Genomic DNA, 23,264 nt, shown 5'->3' with positions numbered 1-23,264 from the left:
TTTCTTGACTCATCCTTGACTTTGTTTTTGTGTTCAATGTTGTTGTTGTACACTTGTTGTCTCCAAGTTGTTGTGATCATCAAAACTCTTAAGGTCTTCAGCTCCCCTAAGCTCAACACAAACCACATGGAAACAACAAAGGGTAAGCTAGTGAAAAGAATCAACATACATATATATAAATACATGAATGGTAAACAGCTACAGCTATCAGCACATCAACCAGCTTAACAGCATCAGCTTATAACATAACACAACAATTCAGCAATAACAGCAGTATACACACAATGCGTCGTCACGCATATCAGTTAGTATTGGTCGCTTGTAATCGGTATAGCTCGACCTGGCCCCTATACCGTGGTCGCTTTGTACACGTGTGCCTCGACCTTGCCCACACACGGGACCACTAAGAACTTAGAGGAGAACAGCAAGTTACCACTCCAAGGGTCAGCTTCCTAGGGAGGGTTTTCAACAAATTAGGCTCTAAGAGCACCACAGCCGCTCAATCCACACAATGGGATGAGGAATTTCAAAAATATCTCCTTTAATCTTAGTGATCAATAGCTCAGCCTTACGGCCTACATTTTCTCCTATCAGCATGGAGCACAGCACTGCATAGCAGCAATAACAGCATACAGCTCAGCATTATACAGCACAGCCAAACAATTCACAGCTCAGCTAACACAGCTCACAGCACAGCACAACAATTTACATCAACTACGTCTTAACACCATAATTCAGCAATTATCATCTAACAGCACAACAATATTCACCATTTACAGCTCAGCTCAACCTATAACTACATCCATCAGCAATTTCAGCAAAAAGTTTAACACACAACAGCCTATAAGTACACATCACATATGCGCCCGGCGCACTCGTGGTCGCGCCCGGCGTGGCACAACTAGAGAGCACCAGGGACCAACGCGCCCGGCGCAATTCCTATTGCGCCCGGCGTGATAGGAGGCAGAGACCTCAGAAGATCTCATAAGCCCGACGTACTCATCCCGCGCTCGGCGCAAGAAAGCAGAGACCTCCCAGAGTCTCACGCCCGGCACAATATAAATTGCGCCCGGTGCCACCTCTAGCAGAGACTCCCAAGGAGTCTCCACGCCCGGCGAGACGTGGTCACGCCCAGCGCCACACCAAAAACCAAAATGCCAAGTTACTTCCTGATATCGCACCCAGCGCAGTCCCACCGCGCCCGGCGTGATATCCAACAGCAACCCTCAAACTTTCAAAATTTTCTTCAAAACCTGTGCAAAACACCAGAAAACCAACATGCAAACCATCCAAAAGTTTACATTTCCATCAAACCTCAATAAAAGAACCTCATTTCCAACATGCAACCTCAAATCAATGAAAACCCCAAATTTTCACCTAAACCTCGAAATCCCGGAAAAATCCATTTTTCGCCAATCTCATCCAAAATCATCCATCATCAAACAACAATGAGCTTCTAGACTCATTTTCAGCCAACAATCTGCAAAAACTAGCTTCCCTTACCTCTGTACGAAAATTCAAGCTTCCAGGAAGAAGAAAATGCTCAACGGAGAAGAAATGGGGAAGAAGAGGAAGAAAAGAAGCTCCACACAGCTCAACAAGCAATTCCACACTTACTCAGCACCTTCAATCCAAAGAGAGCACCACCAAGAGAAGAAATCAGCAAAAGAGAGTGAGAATGAGAGTTGAGAAAAGAGAGGGAGAGTAGAGAGTGAGTCGGGGAAGGAAAAGAAAAAAGGAAGGTCTCACATAATTAATTATATAATGTAATCAGTTCTATAAATATATATTCGATTATATATTATTTATATTTATTTATTTTTAAATAAATAATTTAAAATAAAAATAAAAATAATTATTATAATAAAATAAATAAATAAATATTAAAAATATAATGTTAAATAACAATATTATATATTCATCTAAATTTAAATAACTTTATATTAAGTTATCATATATTACATATATTATAAATGACAATTTTTTTAAGTGTTTTTATTATCTCAACTAACATAATCAATTGCTTCAAAAAAAAAAGTAACATAATCAATTATGTTATTGATTTGTATAATAAAAATGAAAAGAAACTTATATTTGAAAAGAGTTAGTAAAGGTAAAAATATAACTGTTTAAATAATTTATTTTTATCTAAATATTTAATTATATAAATTATAATTCTAAATATTATTTTCTTCTATTTCTTACATAATTTTAGTCAATTATAAATTTTACTTTATTTCTTACCTATTTTCTATTACATCATTTTTCATCTATGTTTTCATATATTTTCTTCAATTTCTTATACTCTTTCAAACGAGTATTAAGTCTTGTTTTAAAATAAAATTATAAACAATTTATTGAGACTTATCTTATATTATAAATTCTTGTGAAAATATGTGCGAAAACTTATCAAATATCTTTTAAATACACTCATTTTTTACCCATTTTTCTCTATTTTTTTCCATCTCATCTCTCTCCTTATATCTTTTTTTTTTTTTTATCATATCAAATCTTACATATCTTTCATCCTTTATTTTTCTTCTCTATCTCTTTCCTTTCATTCGAAAATTTATTAGATAGTTTAAAATTTTTAAAGCATAACTCTATCAATAACTATGAATCTCTTAAATTTATATAAAAAAAAATATACAAATGATTAATATTTGATTACACGTGGTGTAAATGCCAGTTAATAATAATTATCCTTTAATGCATGTACCTATAACAGTAACGTTTTCCCACACACCCTTGGTCGATTTTTAATTTTTTATTACCATATATAATGACGATGGATATTTTGGTTCTCATTATGTTTTTATTGTAGCACGCCTCCATCGTATGAACACATTTTAATGAGAAATTGAATGCCACGAATCTCGTGTGTTTGTACGTACGTCCCTACTATATATCCAAAGTTTATAACCATGCACAGTTGGAGCTTTATTATTCACTAATTAAGTGCACCTTCTCTTTGTTTTGTTGCAAATATAATAGAAACACTCATTTTAATTAGTTAAAATTATTAAAATATATACAAATTAAAATTTATTAAAATATATAAAAATTGATGAATCATACATCTTATTTATTAATAAAAATTTAAAAAAAATATATATATATATATATATTATCAAATATTCAAAATCTTATAATTACTGAGATTAGTCAACTAGTTGAATCAAGAAAGATTATGATAGTTAAAAATGTAAGTATCTAAGTTCAATTCTCATTACAATTATCTTTCTAATATTTTTCATCTTTACTAAAAAAAATATTAAAAATCTTAAAATTTAAAAATAAATTATATAATAGCATTTAAATCAACATAGTTTTATTATTTAATTTATTTTTAATAAAAAAAAACATGAAATATTTGGAGGTGGTTAGTGATATAGAGTATAGTAATTTGTTTGGTTGCGAGTGAGTGTGTAATGGGTCAATGAAAGAGAGTTAGCCGACAGCAAGAATCGTAGGGAGAAAAAGGTGAGTTGTGGGTACGACCCGCTGCAGCTGCCGCTATGCTCAGTTGCTCCCCTCGTGCGGCCATCTTCTCTTTCAGTGGCTATCACCATCACAATCACAATCACCCTTTTTCCCTTCCCTTGGCTCCACCACTTTGATTCCAAACATTTTTGGGTCATTCTTTCCTAACACAATGCCTCTCATCCACCATACTTCACGTGTCATTTCCAGTGTACGTGCCTCAAACAAAGACAACACATTTCAGGAAAATTAATCTCTTGTTGGCTATATATATGATTCCCAAGGACTAACTAATATGTTTAACAATCACATGTTCATGCGTAGAAACACTCCTCTTATTGTTCTTCCTTCTTGGTCTTCTAAGTCTTAAGTGCCGACCGAATACTGTCTCCGAGGGGTGGGGGAGGGTACCTGCAAAGGCACTTCGACGATCAAGTAAGTATTCGGTTCAGAACAATAAAGGCTTTATATTGGATAATAACGTACCTCATTTATGTCTCACCACCTGTGTATTTATAGTGACATGAGTGGGCCTGGTGGGCCTTTTATTTTGGGAGATGGGTAACATTTTAATTAACCTTAATCTTCTCTTAATCAGGCATGGTAATTATTGTATAATGGGTATGTAATTTGCCACGTGTTTTATGTGGGTTCTCCTTGCCTTAAGTCTTTGGTCAAGCCTAAGGCCGACGAGGTATTCGGCCTGGTCTAGGCCCGAAGGGGTATTCGGCCTGATCTGGAGCCGAGGGGATGTTCGGTCTGGCCTGGAACCGAGGGAGTATCCGGCTAGGTCTAGGACCGAGAAGGTATCCGACTAGGTCTAGGACCGAGAGGGTACTCGGCTAGGTCTAGGGTCGAAGTGGGTATTCGGCTTGGTCAGGAATCGAGAGGGTATTCGGCTAGGTCTAGGATCGAAGTGGGTATTCGGCTTGGTCAGGAACCGAGAGGGTATTCGGCTAGGTCTAGGACCGAAATGGGTATTCGGCTAGGTCTAGGACCGAAGTGGGTATTCGGTTTGGTCTAGGGCCGAAGGGGTCTCTTTCGGTTTTGGTGTGTTCGACCTTTGACCGGGTCAAAGGTGGGTGCCAACTGGTACATCACTCATTTAGTACTTCTGCGTGGTATACTATATTTTCATCGGTTAACATGTTAAGAACTATATCCTACCTAATTTATTTCATAAGATCAACCCCCAGGGACTCAAAAACAAATAAAGGCAAACATTTATAGATGCTCCCAAGTGACACAAAACATATATTATCTATTCCAACTTTAATAAATATTCATGGGACATAAAACATACTTAGCTCCACATGAAGTTTGGCAAGAAAGGAATTTTTTCTTACTCAAAAATCATGACTTTTTGAGAGTTATAAATCCTGAAAATCATAATTTTTAAGAATAATTAAAATGTATTTCGTTACTCGTAAATATTTCTGGGAATATTTATATAGAATTATCGAGGATTAAAGATTTTAATGTTTGATTATAATAATATATTATTCGTTAAGAAGAATAAGAATATATTATTTTATTTCATTTAAAATAAATAAATAAAGAGAGAGAGAGAGAGAGAGAAATAGAGATATGAGATGAAAAAAGAGGGGAGTAAAAGAGAGAAAGATAGAGAGAGATGAAGAAAGAGAAATATAAATAAAAGGAGAGAGAGAGGGAGAGGGAGAAAGTGAGAGTGAGAGAGAGAGAGAGAGAAAAGAGAGAAATAGAAGGGGAGAGAGAGAGTGAGAGAGGGGGAGTGAGAGTGAGAAAGCAAGAGAAATAGAAAGAAAAAAGAGAAAAAAAGAGAGAGAGGGAGATATTTTTGTTTTAAAAAGAGATATTGTGATTTTTTAATATGCATGAAACTTTCCTCTTAACTTGAGAAAATTAGATTCTCACTCATCCTCATGGGAATGTTTTTGTGAGAAATTGAGATAAAAATAGTACACGAAAAATTATATTCATGAGAATTTTTTTAAATAGTTACCAAACATGAAAAATCAAAATTATTGATTTAAGATTTTCAAGAAACTAGAAATATTTTACTTACCAAACATCCCCTTAAGAAATAATTTCTTTTGGATAACAATGAAAAATGTTTTTCATATATGCTTATTTTTCATTACATTTCTACAAGTCTTTATTGGTGCATAGTTACTTGAAGAATTTTTCATAGTGAGGTATAATTAATAGCTCCAAGGGAACCTCAACCTTGCAAAAGGGAGTTTAACCGGTATAAGAAATTTGGTTAAATTTCCTTGGTGTCCTTTGGGCCAGTCAATTTCTTGTTGGGAAAGCCCCATATTTTTCTCCTTTGCAAGTAGAACTATTTTATATCATTTGTCATCACCTTCTTCAAATTCCTTCAACCCCTTCCATAGCCATTTTTTAACCATTGTTGGCTTTGGCAAAAGTGTCAAAAATTGATTTCTTTCAAACCGATGCAGTCTCTTTTCTATGGCTAGAATCCTATTGTTATCTTTAAAACTAGAGCATATGAGTCATTAATTTTGAAGGCAAAACTTATCTTGCCTACTTCAACTTTGTCTCCAAGGGTTTTGTCACGAGGGCGATACGTTACAAACATTCAATATTTTTAAAGTATGATCAGTGTTGCTAATGCTCACTTTGATGATGTTTTAGCCTTTTGTTTGACTGACTTGGTTTATTGAAGGTTGGTTTGTTGATTTAATTTATAGATATGTAAAATCTTTCTGAAGTTTTAATAATCTTATATCATGTGTTAGTGTGTCAATGAATTTGACATCAATAGATTCTTTCATTTCAAAAGTGTTTAGAGTTCAAAACTCTTTAGTCTAATTTAAGTATTGGAGCATTCCAGAAAAATATATTTATCCACTTTAGAATCAAAATTTTCAAGTTCATCCTTAGTATTAAGGATGTAACATTTATATCCAAAATAATAAAAGTATAAAATGTTGAATCTTCTTTCATTCCATAACTTATAAAGAGTTTTTTTAACTGATATCATATCAAAATTCTATTTTTAATGAAATAGGTTGTATTTTACAAAAAAAAAAAAGAGTTCTAGCCATTTATTGAAGGATTTTATTTTTTCTTTCAACTATCTCATTTTATTGAGATGTTCTCAATTAAGAAAAGTTGTATAAAACTTCATTCTTTTCACATGCGACTTTAAACTTAATATTTTCAAATTTTGTTCTATGTTCTCTTTTAAAAACAGAAATACAAAAATCTTTTTCATTTTGATTTTTTTTGCAAAATATTTCAAAAACATGAAAAAAAAAACTCATGTTTGTGAGATAGGAATAAAACCATGTATATCTATAATAATCTATCAACAATGACGAATCCATATTTTTTATCACCTAAACTTAAAGTTCTAGTTGGTCCAAATAAATTCATGTGTAATATTTTTAGTAGTTTAGAAGTGGGAACAAACATTTGTTTTGATTTGATTGGGATTATGAGTTTTCTATAAAAAAAAACCTTTAATCCCTTTACTAAACTTTTATTGCACATTTTTTAAATATGTCTCAAATTAACATGTCCAAGTTTTTATGTCAAATTTATTTTTTATCCTCTCTAGAGACTAAACAAATTACACTTTGTTTGTTAAGATCATTTAGAGTGATCTCATACAAATTATATTTCTATAGGTACTAAAAAGTACAAACTCAGTCACTTCATCTAACTATATATGATTTTTTATTGAAAGATACATTATATCTAGCTACTATCACAAAATTGATTTATGTTAAATAGATTATACCTTAACCATCAACAAACAATACATTTTTAATAGTAGGTATTGAATCCTTGCCTATCTTCCATATATCTTTGATTTTTCTTTTATCATTGCCTGCAAAGGATATTATTTCTTCATGTGGTTGTAAATTTAGGAGCATAGTTCCTTTTTGTCATGTAATGTGTGCTATAGTAGATGACCTATTCAAGAGGGGGTGAATTGAATAGAAATAAAAAAAAATTACCCAAAGGTTTTTTTAAAGTATTTTTTCACCTATCATGAAATAATAGATCTTCATACAAGAAACAATGATTAAAGATCCATTTTTTAAAATTCTTTTTATGCAAAATGTTATGACAAGAAATATTGCAAGAATCTTGAAGAGGGTAAGGAAAAGAGAAAAAAAAAGATCCAAAATTTTTATACTAGTCCACTCTTAACCAGAAATAACTACATATTCCTTTTCAACCCATTGAGATTTTCTCCATTAGACGATTCACAAATTCTTTACAACAGGTTCCGCAATCAGAACCAATTGATTAATTAAAAGACTTCACTCAAACCTTATGAGCTTGTCTTCTACCTTTCCCAATTAGAAGCTTTATTCGATTCTTGTAAGAATCTTTAGAGAACCCTGCTCCAAAGATCATAACATTGCCATCAACCGAAGGGTAAGAAAAGAAGGCACCTTGGAGAGTAGCCTTTCCACTAGCCCTTCCACACCTTGACTTTTTGAAAAACCTTGAAAAGCTTTAAGGTAGGTGATGATCTACAGTGAAATCATGCAATCTCTCTCTTTGATCTTAAAAAACTATTGAAATGTTTCTTTAACTTTTTTTTCAAAAGAGAATGTCAAATGATATTTAGAACATAATAAGTTTTGTAATAACTTTGATATATTAATACTATTTATAATCAATTAATTTGACCATCATTTAGCTCCATACTTGTTTTCAAAACAACTTTAATAGATTAAAAGTATCTTCTATTTGATTAAAATAGAAAGGTGTATACAACATAGAGTTAGATTTATCGATCAAAAGAAAATCGTAATCGATTAATTAGTTTTCACAAAACTTAATTCATGACTCTCATATTACTTTTTAATCGATTAAAATAAATCAGTAATCAATTAATACAAAAACACCTATAGTTTAATAAAATTATAACAAGTTTATTGTAATCAATAAAAATCTTTGTAATCGATTAAAACAAAAAGTTTATCTTTTTACAAAATAGAACATGTTTTCTTGTAATCGATTTATCTATGTTGTAATCAATTAGAGCAAGGAAACATGATTTTTTAGAAAAATAACTTTAAAATATTGTAATCGATTAATACTATTTTTAATTGGTTACATTAAACACACGTTTATTTAAAATAAAATAAAATAAACCTCTTTGTAAAATTTCCATTTAATTAACTTCACTTTGATTATTTAGGTTTTACTCGGGTAGATAAGTAATCATTTGCTTCAAGCACCACACTAACTATTCATTCTACCTAAGCCTAAAGAGACGAACCTTTATTACATTTGAAACATAGAAAGAAAAAAATACATGATCATAGGCTAAAAGTAATTTCTCATAATCTTTTCTTCATCTTTCAATCATCAATATTAATTAACAATCTCCCCATTTTTTGGTTTTGATCATATTAAAACACTTTTTCTTTATTTGACTTTCAAGTTAAAATTATGAAGCATCTTGCTTAACACTTGGGGTAAATTACTCTCCTGAAATGGTTAGTGATCTCCAAATAATACAAAACAAATATTTTAGGTGTATATCAAACATAGCAATTAAAGCAAGATTCAAATTTAACAAGTATCATTGTTAATATGATCAACCAAGGTAGACAGATTTTAGATTTTTTGATTAAAAAATTTCACAAGTGTACGAAGTCATCAAGTAATAAATCATTCTTTTCTAAGGAACCCTGCGTTTGGCAAGGTAATTATTATTAATTAAACAAAATTAAAACAAAAGAATTTAGAATTAAAATGAAAATTGAAGGGATCAATTCAAATTTTAAAATTTACATCGAAAAAAAGAAATTAATTGAAATAGTTGAAAATTCAATCTATAAAGACTTCTAGGATTGGGGCTTCATGCTATGACAATAAACAAATTAATTAAATTATCCTTATATTCTTAAGGATTTTAATTGAAGGTGAATTAACTTAAGATACTCTCTTTTCTATCTTTAGATACAAAGAAGCATCTAATTAAATTAACTCTCTATTTTTGTGGTGGTTACGTTCATTATATCATTTACACTTTATATTAATTCGTTTTTCCTTTTAGAATTAATTATACTATAGTAAATTAAAGCATAAGTTCCTTTCTATGGTTTTGAAATTACAAGTTCACCTCTAAATTCATCTCCAAATCTCTAAAATACAATTAAGTGTCGATCAATTCATTCAACACAAACAAGTCAATAGAAAGAATAAAAAAAGGAACAAGAATCACATAAGGATTACATAAATCAATTCATTCAAAATTAACAGACTAATTCTCAATCCTAAAAATAGAGAGAACTACTCATAGGTAGACTTGAAAATAAGATAAAAACTAGAAAAAAAATAAATGTCAAACTCAAAGAAGCAAAATTGTAGTTTTTTAATCAAATCAAAAGTAGGTCAAAACTACTGAGAGTAGTTATTTAAAACCTAAAATTTCATTTAGGTCCAAGCTCAGCAAAGGAATAAATAAAATTCAGTTGGCACCACCGGGTGTTGTCATTTCCACCAAATGGTGGTGAAGGCTTTCCAAAAAAATATGTTCCAAGGAGTTCACCACCACATTATGGTGACTACAAACAGGTGATGGTCAAGGCTGTCCAAAAAAATATGCTCTAAAGAGTTCACCTCTATTGTGTGGTGACTATCGCCAAATAGTGGTCGATTCTGTCATATGATGTATCCTTTATAGTGTGTTTGGATGAAGAATTTAAATGGAGTAATTCATTTATTTGAAGAATTTCAAATTCTTTGAGGTGAAATGTCTTGTTTGGATGAAGAATTTATAAATAATTTGAAATTCAAATATTTGTGAAATTCCTTGAAATAGTAGAATTTGAAATTCTCCCAAAAAAGTAAGAATTTGAAATTCCTCATATTTTTTTTATTTCATTTATATATTTTATCTTATCTCTTACCTCTTCATGTTTTTAATTATTAAATATTCAACAATATTTTTAAAATTATTAAATATTATCTAATATTAAAATTTAAATTTATTAAATATTTAAAAATTAGGTAATATTTATTTTTATACAATTTAATTCAAAAATCTCAACATATAAATATATTTTAAAAATCAATTTTACCATGATAGAATCAAATTATTATATCCAACTTAACAATTTAAATTTTAAGAAATTTGAATTGACTTATCCAAACAAAATATTTTAAGAATGATAGAAATTGAAATCAAAGTAATTCAAATACCAAAAATTTAAAATTCCTTGAATTTGTAAAATTTCTCATCCAAACACACTATTAGGGAATTTATCATCAAGGTTTTCATGTTCTCCTAAGATTTCTAAGTCTTCAAATTCTCCATCTCTTAATCAAAATCACCTGTAGAAAAATTATTTAGCCACAAAAATGCACAAAAGTGTAACAAAGTCCTATAAACAAAAAAACTAAGAAATATGCATGACTCTAATTATATATTTAACAATAAATTAATGTAAATATACAATATGAAATGCATGCAAAATATGTGATGAAATGCAACACATCATGTTTAAAAACTCCTCCTAAATTGAAGCATTTGATTTCAATTTTACTCTTAATTTAACAACTCATATTACTCCCGTTTTTATCATATCAAAAAGGAAAAAAAAAAAAAAAAAAAAAAAAAAAAAAAAAAGGAGGTACTCAAGAGAAGAAAAAAAATTAGAGTAGCAGTAACATAGTTTCATTAAATCATTGAAGAGCATAGTACGATAGTAGGGAATTTAAAATAAGACTTAAAAAATTCCTAAGATGTTAAAAAGATTAAGAACGACTATATTATGGAGATCTCCCCCTATTATTTTCACTCTCCTTTTCTACGTCATCCTCATCTTCATCATCGTTAACTCGGTAACAAAATTTGCTTGTTTTTTTTTTTTATCAGCCAACAAATATTTGTATTTATATATAGAAGTATAAGGGGTACTAAAATCCATATACATAAGATAAATAGAATGTTATAATACCCTTGGTTAAAACTAATTTGAGTTTGTGGTATCAAATTATATTTTAACCCGGGACTCCAAAAAACAAATAACAGTTTAGGTATATAAAATAATCCAGCACTACGAAGTACATAATCTTTCTAAGGGTGACCCATCTGCACTAGTCAAATACTTTTTTAAATGTACAGGCCAGGATTGATTGACCATAAGTAGAAAGGGATATGAAAATTTATTTTTTTTACACTTAGCCACTTCTAAGCTGTGAGGATGATTTCCTTCATTAATTTTTGCTGAACAAATTGATTATACCTGAATACACATGCATTTCTCTGATTCCAAATATTCCAAGCAATAGCACATGCCATATGACCCTCCATTTTTGTGATTTTTCTTTTGAGTCAAGAACAACTGGGATAAAGTTGAGATGCATTACAGGATCTTTTAGGAGAACCGTTGTTGTATTCAACAAAATTTGCTTGTGAGCCAGCAACAAAATCATCATCTAGATTCTAGTCTTATAATGACTACCCTTGTCTCAATCAAGTTCAAGAACTCCTTAACTTCATTAAAGTTAAAGTTGACTTCCAACCTATTTTCATTTGCTTTACACTTTTATAATTTGTAATTACTAATTAGTAATGAATAAAATATACAAAATAATATATATATATATATATATATAAATAAGGAGGAAAATTTTGGAAGAAAGAAGAAGAGGAGAAAAATGGAGAGAATGCATATTGGTCTGTCCTCAACGGCATAATTCTTATCATGTTGCTCTCCATTATTATTATACGGCATTTCATGACATGATATGATGTGTTTTTTTACCAATTATTGTGCCACTAATGCTTCAGATGATTGATTGCCAACCAAACTCGTCCTCCTTAACGAAACTGTCTTTGGTTTACATTGATAATTGAGAAGGTACTTGTTCTCTTGTGATTTGATATTTTCAAATGCAAGCTTGCATGCAACCATTAATTAGAGTTTGATCTCTTCTCAACTTGCCACTCGAGAGGGGGCATGCATGCTTCGCATATGCATCGAGATTTGATATGTGGGGCTTGTTTGTTAAACAATATATGGCTCCATTGATTAACTTTTGCTCTGTGCATGTAACAAAAAATTGTGGCTGTCTCATATTCAAGGACAGATAGTTTTGAATTAAAGATGAAAGAAGTTGAAGTTTAATAAATTTCAAAGAAAAATTAATGTTGCTAGATTTTGAGTCATCAAAAACTTCAATTAGAATTTGTTGAGAGACAGAAAAGATAGAGAGAGACGTTTTGAACTCATAACGGGGTTGACGACCCTTGGCCGTTTCACTCAAGTGTCTAGCAATTGACAATAGTGCCAAAAAAGCATAGGTCAAATTATTCGAGTTGAACTTTATAAGTTTAGATAACTTACTGTATTGTGTTTTTTTTTTTTTTTTTTTTTAATTAGAGAGTGTAACTTTTTCTGATTCTCTTCCTAAAGAGATAAAGTGGGGTCGTTCAATGGTGACTTTAGTCTTTGATAAGGTCAATGGTGACTTTTTAACGATCTTTAATTTATTTTAGAAGGGGTTGGTTTTCAAATATATGAATTTTAATAATTACTTTTTTGAAATATCCAAAGCCTAAGATCTAATTTTATGAACATGAACTATTGCTCAACAGAAAAAAGATAAATATAATGTAAAACTTATTAACAAACAAAAAACAAAAACAATGTCAAAACATTGATTGTTGCAATTCAAAACTGTCAATACAGGTAAAGGAACATGGATAAATTATGTAATTCTTATTCTATTTTTAAATATTTTTAGATTATTTATTTTATTTTTTACAATATTAATTTTTATTTTAATAAAATATTTGTTTATAAAAATTGATAACAAAAATTAAAATTTGTGAAAAACTTAAATTATGCTTACCTATAAATAGCTATTTTTGTCTTAAAATAGAATTTATATAATTAAAAAAAAAGTCGTATAAATATTTTTTTATGTTATTTTAGATTTTTTAGCTAATTTATCAATTAATTTTACAAAACATTTTCAATTGTAAAAATTGATGTACTTTAACTATCCATATGGGAAAAGATCAAATGCTATTAGTTTAACTTTTACCAATTATTACACCACTCAATAACTTTTAATTAAATGGTTATTTTTCAAAACTCACCGTTAGATTGAAGGTTTCATAATCTTAGATTATATATACAAAATTTTATATTAATCTAAAAAGATTTGATACATCATCCATATAAATCAAAATTGATGAAATATATACATTTCAAAATATATTAAAATGTAAACAATTTGATTCCTTCTAATTATTGTTCAATTTAACAAAATTTGACATAAACATATAAAGTAATATGAAACTATAATTTAACAGATCAATAAAATTCACTTTTAATATAAAGTTACTGAATGATGTAATAATTGGTAAAAGTTACATTGATATCATTTTCAAATTGATATATAAAATATTTTATGATTATCTATCAATTTGAATTAATGAAATGAAATATCAAATACATTTTAAATTTTTAAAAATTTTGCAAACTTAATCTAAGCATTAGAAACTTTAAATTTAACTGTTGAATTGTTAAAATTTGATATAAAACATAATTTATTTAGTGGAATAAGTTTATCAAGACTTACTTTTAGAATAAGTGAATCTCTTATTATTATTATTATTATTATTATATTATTATTATTATTATTATTATTATTATTATTATATGGTGTGGAACCTGTTTATTATAGTAGTAAGTCTATATAAATTTACTTTATTCAATAACTCATGTTTTACATCAAATTTTAGTGATCCAATTGTTAAGTTTAAAGTTCTTAATACATAGATTAAGTCTGTAAATTTTTAAAAAAAAATTTGAAAACCATTTGACAGACAATATATATATATATATATATATATATGAGGAGGGTTCAAACGACACTGGTATAACTTTTACTAAGTGTTATATATATATATATATATATATATATATATATAAGAGAGAGAGGAGGGATCAATTTACACTATACTTACTCTACTCAATAATCCAGAGTATATGTTAGTTGAATTTCAATAAATCAAAAGTTCTTAATTCAAAGATAAAGTCTATAACTTTTTAAACCCCAAGCGTGTGGTTCAGCAGTAGGGGTTGATCCACGCTTAAGCAAGGTCAGGGGTTCGAATCCTGCCTTGTGTATGCAGTCGCGTTAAATCTTGAGACCAGCTATCTCATCCTTCAAGGTGCCTCCCTCGTATCGAGGAGATTAGTCACTGCTATCGCTTGGATACTCCAAGGACGAACAAAAAAAAAAGTCTATAATTTTTTAAAAATTTTGAAAACTATTTGATACTTTATTTTATTAATTCAAATTAATGAATAATCATAAAAATATTTTATATATTGATTTGAATTTTCAAAATTTAAACAACAAAATTAGACTTGGCCTATATATATTAAAAACTTTTAATTTAACTATTAAATTATTAAAATTTAACATACATCATGAATTATTGAGTAGAGTAATTTTATCCAGAATTACTCTTGAAATAATTTGATTTAGTTTCTATATATGTGTGAGCACACGAGTTCCAATATATAAAACTTATGATAATTTTATCCAAAGTATAAAAGTGAGACTATTAATTAATAAAAACCTAATTGTCCTCTTCAAAACTTCATCTTTATATATAATAATTTGATATTATCTTTTATTCTTATTAATTCAGATCAATTTTTATCTCTTAACTAGTTGATCCCTTAAGATCGTTTGTATCACCAGGTGAATCACATTCTCGTTAACTATATCTTTCAGATTTACACTCAAATTAGTAATTCAGTTACAAGTGAATTAGTATTCCATCGATCAACGCTTAATGGCTCAACTTTGAATCCAGGAGGATCCAATATATATATTAGAGATGATTTTATTTGAGTTAAACAATTTTTTTCTTTATATATTTAACACAGCTATGTAATTAAACTCAATCACTAACTAAGCTAAAATAATACCATGTGAATTAATCCACACATCTAGGGTGTACGAATTTTTGCTCACTTTATATTTGTGATTATAAGTTGAGTTTTAATTTTAAGTCCATAACAAATATTATTTACTGATGATAGCTACACAAATAAGCAATATATTTTACAATATTGTCATAAGAAATATACTTGTTAGATAACAAATATTATTTACTGATGATAGCTACACAAATAAGTAATATATTTTACAATATTGTGATAAGAAATATACTATATATACTAACAAGATTATATAACATTATCATATATATCTTGTTGGTACAATAAATGATAATGAATTACAATAAATATCTTAACTATCAAATGGAACCCTAATCTCCATCTTCATATTTGTTAGAGTAACAATATGATCCCACTCCCACTACATCCTATACCCGCACAATTCCTAAATGCAATGTCATGGAAAAAAAAAAGATTTTAGGCAAACATTATATTCAATTTTAGTTTAATATATTTATCAAATCTCATTTATATTTTTTATCAACTATAAAATTATTGATTAAACTATTATAATTAAGTATTTATATATTTCAATATCAAGTATAAAAAAAAAATCACTTAGTTTATTCTTTGACATATAGTTAATATCAAATAAAATTTAAATATTTTTAATCTTAAAAAAACTACATTAAGCAATAAACAACAACAATATTTACCTGTATAGTCAATTATATTTTTAAAAGTAATGCATGTATTTAAAAAGATATAAACTTAGTATGTCAAAAAAAATATTTTTTTTTATAAAATTTTATATTTTAATAGAGTATAAATTATTTTTAGATTTGATTTATATACAATATTAATATAATTTTTTTTACACATACGTCAATAAATTTATTTATTTTATCACGTCATTTTATTTATTAATATTATAAGATACTGAGTTTCTATAGACTATAAATATTTTACACTAACAATATATATAAATTAAATTCTCATTTGTTCAAATTTTGTAATCTTTATTTTTAAATAAATTAATTTTCAATATTATAATAATCGCTAGAACTTATCATTTCAGTATATTATATATAATTGATACGTACAGTTCTATGTATATATGGTGAGTTACGTACTATAGTACCCATAGTATATTTATCTCACTGAAATTTGCAAGTAAATATATGTAATATTCATTGAGAAAATACTCATAGTATATTGTGATAAAATTGTCATCCGTACATGCAGTGGCAAACCTACAGCCAAATCTGGATAGGCATTTGCAACACCTGAACTTGGTACATTTGTAAATATTATATTTATTTTTTATATTTTGCACCCCTAATGACAAATGTTATACTTTTGAACCCGATTTTATTTTGTATTACTATCAAAAAACAAATATAGTAGTAATGACTATTTTTTAAATAAATTACTCCATAACTCGGGGTGTCAGGTCCGCCACTGCATACGCGTAATTCACCTTAAATTGTAATCGCAAGTTTTGAGCATATTATTTGACTTTTAAACGCACAGTTAGTTAATAGAAAAATGACAAAATAATTTTAAATTGATTACTTATTGTTAATTTGAGAATAATAATTCAAGAAATTATCAGGACTCGATGTAAACTGGAATTAAATTTTTATAACCCGTTTAATCACGAATTATGCAGAAGCAGAAGGACGGAATCAACAATTTTGAACCCGACGGCCCAACGAAAAAGGCCTAAACTGATCCAAAGTGGGCAGTGGAAGATATTATTATTATATGAAGCAGCATATTGTAGGCTGATTTGAAAGTGAATTTTCTTTTTGGGCTCCATTCATTTAGAACAAGGTAAGCTTTCATGGCCTGGGATGAAAGGAATCTTTAAATTTTCTTAGCTTCCCATGCTCCATTATAATCCCACAAACCATCTCACAACCATCATCCATCATCCATCATCCATCACACATTCACCCAAATTTGCCTTGGTTACCTTGTGCCTTGCCATTTCTATAAATTTGGTTTACAAAATTTGCCTCACACGTGTCATGCAATGTGTGAATAATTGATATAAGACTCCTTAAACTGACCTAATTTTAAATATATTTTCATCTTCGGCCATGTTTCTTTCCGCATTATGTTCCAATAAAACATGTTTCTTTCCGCGCCATATCCAATAAGACGTAAATTAACTCAAAGCTATTATCAATTTGAATTTGATGTTGTAGACATAAATTTAATGAAAAACGTGAATCATAGACACAGATTCAAACATGCACTTCAATTATTGACGGCATAAAAGTCACTCCAATAAATTAAAAGTCATAAATTAATATTAATATAAATTTAAATTTAAATAAATCTAAAGATCTTTGACACATCCTTTAAATCTCTCCAAATAATTCTTTCCACGTGAATAAATGCCTTTTACATGGCAATAACAATAATAAATCTAATGGAAGCCTGACTTCATACAAAAGAAATTGAGAAGTACATAAACTAGGAGTAATGGAGTTTATAATTTATATAAAAGAAAGCAAAAGCACTGGTTGACCTAACTGTAAAGATCATCTTCATCGGCTCCAGCTGCACTTGCAAAAGGGTCAGATGCAGCAGCAGCACCAGCAGCACCAGAGCTAGTATCTGCAAACCTAAACTCAGATCCAAACCCTCTTGACTGCTGCAACGTTTGGGCAAATGCCTGGTACTTGCGAATGTCAGCATCACTAACACTCCTTCGTGCATATTTCATTGACTCTTCAAAATGAGCTGCTTTGATTTCAGCTACATCATCCTCTTCAACGTCTTCTTCCATGGCCTCGGGGTTATCTCTTCTCCTCCTTTCTCTCTCAATGTCCTGCCATGTTAGGGAAAATAGATTAACTTCCAGTTAAAAACTTAGTTGTTAAGGCAGACTAGTGAATAACACAAAAAAGGAGCCCTTGAATTTACCTTCTCAATGTTCTCTCTTATAGCATACTTGCACGATCGCTGACAGATTTCAGTGATATCAGCACCACTGAAGCCTTGAGTATACTTGGCAAGAGCTCTAAGATCAACATCTTTTGAGACTGGGGACTTTCTCAAGCAAGCTTTGAATATCTGATGACGTGAATCCTCATCGGGAAGGGGAATATAAATCAGCTGGTCTAGACGACCTGGTCGCAAAAGAGCAGGATCTATAATGTCTGGTCGATTAGTGGCCCCAATGATGAACACAGTTTTCTTTGCTGACATCCCATCCATCTCAGTAAGCAATTGATTCAAAACTCTGTCAGCAGCACCACCAGCATCTCCAACACTGCTGCCTCTCTGCGAGTTAAAGCACACACAAGTTTTAAAAACGGCAAACATGAAAAGACAATTATAATAGTTTTAAGGACTCTGGCTAGCTATATTGTAATATATCTAAACGAATTCATCTAAGCGAATTCAAAGATGTCTTAGAAACCAATAACACTTCTATCTGATGTCCAAATCATATTCAGTACCGTTCAAACCAACCTGAGTAGCAATAGAATCAAGTTCGTCAAAGAATAGGACGCATGGAGCAGAACCACGAGCTTTGTCAAAAATTTCCCTCACATTAGCCTCACTTTCTCCAAACCACATTGTCAGTAGCTCGGGACCTTTGACACTGATGAAATTCGCTTGACATTCATTGGCAATAGCTTTTGCCAATAGGGTTTTACCACAACCAGGAGGACCATAGAAAAGAACCCCCTTTGAAGGAGACATTCCAAACTTCTCAAACTTTTCAGGGTGTTCCACTGGATATTGAACCGTCTGGGAAAATAAAACATTAATCAAAACTCAGACGCCAATAGGGAAAAAAACTAAAAATAAAATTCAATGAGAAGGGCTCAATTTACCTCTTGGAGTTCTCTCTTTACATTTTCAAGACCACCAATATCTTCCCAGCTGACATTGGGCACTTCAACAACCTATTTCATTAGTAAAATCAAAGTTACATACACATCAAAGTTTGAAAACTGTAAACACAAGAGTGTCAAACAAAGAGAAGGAGGAACAAGAGGACAGAAAGATGGAAGAAACTGCTAAAATACTTACAGTTTCTCGGAGAGCAGAAGGATTGCTTGTTCCAAGAGCAGTCTGGAAATGCTCATTTGACACTGCCATTGAGTTCAGTATCTCAGCATCAATGGACTCATCTTCCAAGTCAATGACATCCATTTTTTCTCTAATGCACTGAAGTGCAGCTTCAGTGCACAAAGCAGCCAGATCAGCACCAACATATCCATGGGTATCCTTAGCAATCCTTTCTAAATCAACCTGCAAGTTGCACAATGGACAAACTTCTCAGATTTCAGAACGTTCATATCAAACCACAACTTAACAAGAAAGTATTCAATCTTACGTCTTCAGAAAGCTTCATATTTTTTGTATGAATACGAAGAACCTCAAGACGCCCAACTTCATCTGGAACACCAATATCTATCTCCCTGTCAAACCTTCCAAACCTCCTAAGTGCGGGATCAATGCTATTGGGACGATTTGTGGCTCCAATAACAATTACATGTGCACGTGACTTAAGGCCATCCATGAGGGTCAAGAGCTGGGAAACAATTCTCCTCTCAACTTCTCCATTAGTCTTCTCTCGCTTTGGAGCTATTGAATCTATCTCATCAATGAAGATAATAGAGGGTGCATTCTTCTCAGCTTCCTCAAATGCCTTCCTCAGATTGCTCTCACTCTCACCGGCCAATTTTGACATGATCTCAGGGCCGTTAATGCAGAAAAAGAAAGCCCCAGTTTCATTTGCTACAGCCCGAGCAATTAAAGTCTTACCAGAACCAGGGGGTCCATACAGCAGAATTCCTTTCGGTGGCTTAACACCAATAGATTTGAACAATTGTGGATGCCTCAACGGCAGTTCTACCAATTCCCGAATCTGTGCCATCTGCTTCCTAACTCCACCAACATCATCATAACCAACCTCATCTAACCGATTCTCATCTTCCCTTTTAACAGGCTCTCCCTCACAGAAAATCTCAGTGTCTGGAGCAACAACACAGTACTCAGCAGGATCAGTTTCAATAACCTTGAACTCCACACTTCTCATCCCCCCTCTCACAAGAAACATATCCCCCTTCCTCACTGGCCGATATGCCTCGAGGAAATAAGCTGCAAAAGTAAAACAAAACTTAATATAAAGTAATTTGAAGTAAAACAAATCTTGAGTAAATGTGGTTAAATAATATTTTCATTAACTTGAGGTAAATATAAAGTAACAGCAAGGTAGACTCATAGGATACTGTTTTACCAGTTACTTGTTGCTCAGTAACCTTCTAAACGGTATGCCATATACCTGGATGTAATCTGATTTTAAACTTATAAAAGAACTTTTTGCTGATAAAAGAAACAAAACTTAATATGTAATTAAATTCACTTAATATTAAATAAATAATTACTTGTTTAGGCAGTTTCCACTCATAAAGCTCTTTAAAATAGAAAATACTACTCCCTCATACAATTCCTTACTAAACACATGCTTAGTGTTTATAGATCAGCCGAAGCATATTTGGTATACCACTCACCAGTTTCCAGGCTTAATTTTCATAGCAAAAATAAAATGCAAGACAAATATATATATCCAGCTGATTTAACTAAAATAAAAAACTAGTTTCTTCACCTAAGAAGTAAGCATAGAGAACCATCAATTATTAATTAAAGCCTTGTATAGGAAAAGAAAACAACCATCTTACCTTATTAAAGCCATCAATTATTTTTTTAAAACCTGTTCACTCCCAACAATCTCCTTCTAAAATGACTCAAACATCTCTCTCTCCTACATTAAAACCATCCTATGCACTCAAATTATTCAATCCCCCCATAAATACTTATAAAAAAAGTTTATCCAAAGACAACCCAATCCCAATTCTCCTACACAACAAACAAAACCTTGAAAAAACAGTAACCGACTCACGTTTTAAGTAGGCATCAAAGAGGTTCCCAGTGACACCCTCAATGGTATCATCCACGGGAAGAATATGCACACGCTTCCCGTACTTAACATCAGCACATTGGTGAACGGAAACAACGTCCCCGAGCCTAACCCTAAGGTTGTTCCTGACGACCTTGTTCATCCGTATCTTCGGCTCCTCGCACGTCTCATCAGCAAGCGCAATACAAACCGTGTCCTTCCTTTTCTTCCCCTAAAATAAAACACCAAAAAAAATAAATAAAAAAAAAACCACAATCGACGATGAAGCGCCGCAGCTGAAACTCCGTTCCGTTAGAATCAAAATCGAGCGCGCCCAGTGGTTTACCTTGAGCAGAATGGTGTCGCCGCGGAAGAGCTGGAGCTTCTCCATGGTGTCGGGGTGAAGCGCGACGACGGAGTTGTCGTCGTTTACGGCCTCGTCGACGACGAGTCGGTTGGGCGCCTTCTTCCGCTCCAAGATCGCGGTGCTGAAATCCCTCTTTGTTCCTTTGCTGAAAGATTGAGAATGGAATGAGTGAGAAAAGAGAAAGAAAAAAGAAAAAAAGAATGGAATGGAGATCTGAGAAGGAAGAAGAAGGTTACGCATCGGAGGATTGTGGTTGGTTAGCCATGGAATTGAAGAGAGTTGAAAGAGAATGGGAAAACGGGATCTGAAGTTTGGAAGGGTAGGTCACTCGATATTTATAGACTTGTAATTGGGTAAGCTCCTTTTCTTCTTCGAGTTGTACACCTGCATCTTTTTATTTTTTTTATTATTTGCTTTTAAATTAAGTTTTTCTTTTTATGGGTTTATATATTTTCTAATTATTTTCAGAATTTCGTATGTTCTAGAATATTTTAGATGCTTCTCAGATAATGAGATACGACTCGCCTCTGACTTTATTTTATAGTGTAAATAGTGTGATTTATCGGATGATAAGGGGGGAAAGTTTAAAATATAAATGACTATGAAAATTTAAACATAAATTCATCTTTAATGCTGTAAATATGATATTTCTTTTAAAAAGAAGCTAAAAATATAATTATTTTCTTCTTTTTTTAACCATCATCTTGATTTATCTTTGCTTTAATTTTAATCTTAATTTATAATTTATATCTCTAAAGTTAAATTATTTTTTTAATCTTTTATTTTATTTTTAATATTTATTTTAATCTTTTGTATTTTAAAATGTAACGTAGTAAGTGGTTTTCAAAGTTTAGTGGATGCTAGAGAGAAGAGTATTTAAGGGAAGGGAGTCTCATAAACTCATTCTCAAAGAAAATCTAGAGAGAAGTTTTAAAGATAAGGACTCTGGGTCTGTGAGCTCATTTCTCTCCCAAATTTCTCTGTTTGATTCTTCTTCTTCTCTAGATCACTAATCCCTTCTGTCTTTTCATGGAATTCAAGATAGGAAGCTTGTTTTTGGAGGATTGAAGTTCGCGGGACGAGCTTTGAGGGAGATTCTTCTTCTTCTTCATCTTATTGGTTGTTCTGAGCCAATCTTCAAGTGAGGGAAGCTAAAATGTAGGTTAATTGGTTGCATGTGAAATTAGGAACTCAATTGGTGCATGAATCTTGAGAACCAATGGTTGAATGGGGGGAACTTCTCATTTTTCGGAGTTTTGGAAAAAATGGGGTTTTTAGTGATTTGATGCATCGGATAGGTGCGTGTTGAATCTGAGTTTGTTTTTGAGTTGTGTGAAGCCTATGTGTTATGTTTCATGGATTGCATGTGGCTGGATTTGCTAATTTTCAGGTTTTGATGAAAATTTTCAAAGTTTTGGAGGCTGCTGTTTGAATTTGCACCGGGTGCATGTTCTTGGCGTCGAGCGTGCATTCATCAGAAGTAGCCATTCCCTAATCATGTCGGGCGTGAGGTTAGTCGCGCCGGGCACGATTGGAAATGGGCGCCTCTGGATGAGTCACGCCGGGCGTGAGG

At 31.1% G+C, this 23,264-nt stretch overlaps 1 protein-coding gene across 1 annotated transcript; it reads right to left on the bottom strand.

Annotated features, from left to right (window-relative positions):
- Positions 1 to 17,691: 17,691 nt before the first annotated feature.
- LOC109813568 (cell division cycle protein 48 homolog) lies at positions 17,692 to 22,085 on the bottom strand. Its single transcript, XM_020377772.3, has 9 exons — positions 21,928 to 22,085; positions 21,671 to 21,836; positions 21,328 to 21,556; positions 19,759 to 20,525; positions 19,452 to 19,673; positions 19,253 to 19,324; positions 18,885 to 19,166; positions 18,333 to 18,692; positions 17,692 to 18,237 (listed from the first exon to the last, which is right to left on the bottom strand). Exons 1-9 carry the CDS (start codon positions 21,954 to 21,956, stop codon positions 17,935 to 17,937), a joined length of 2,430 nt encoding a protein of 809 aa, XP_020233361.1. The 5' UTR covers positions 21,957 to 22,085; the 3' UTR covers positions 17,692 to 17,934.
- Between the last annotated feature and the right edge of the window lie 1,179 nt (positions 22,086 to 23,264).

The sequence above is a fragment of the Cajanus cajan genome, chromosome 7 (assembly GCF_000230855.2).
Source record: "Cajanus cajan strain Asha chromosome 7, NIPB_CcT2T_4, whole genome shotgun sequence".
Taxonomy (NCBI): domain Eukaryota; kingdom Viridiplantae; phylum Streptophyta; class Magnoliopsida; order Fabales; family Fabaceae; genus Cajanus; species Cajanus cajan.
This window is presented reverse-complemented; position numbering and strand designations above follow the sequence as displayed.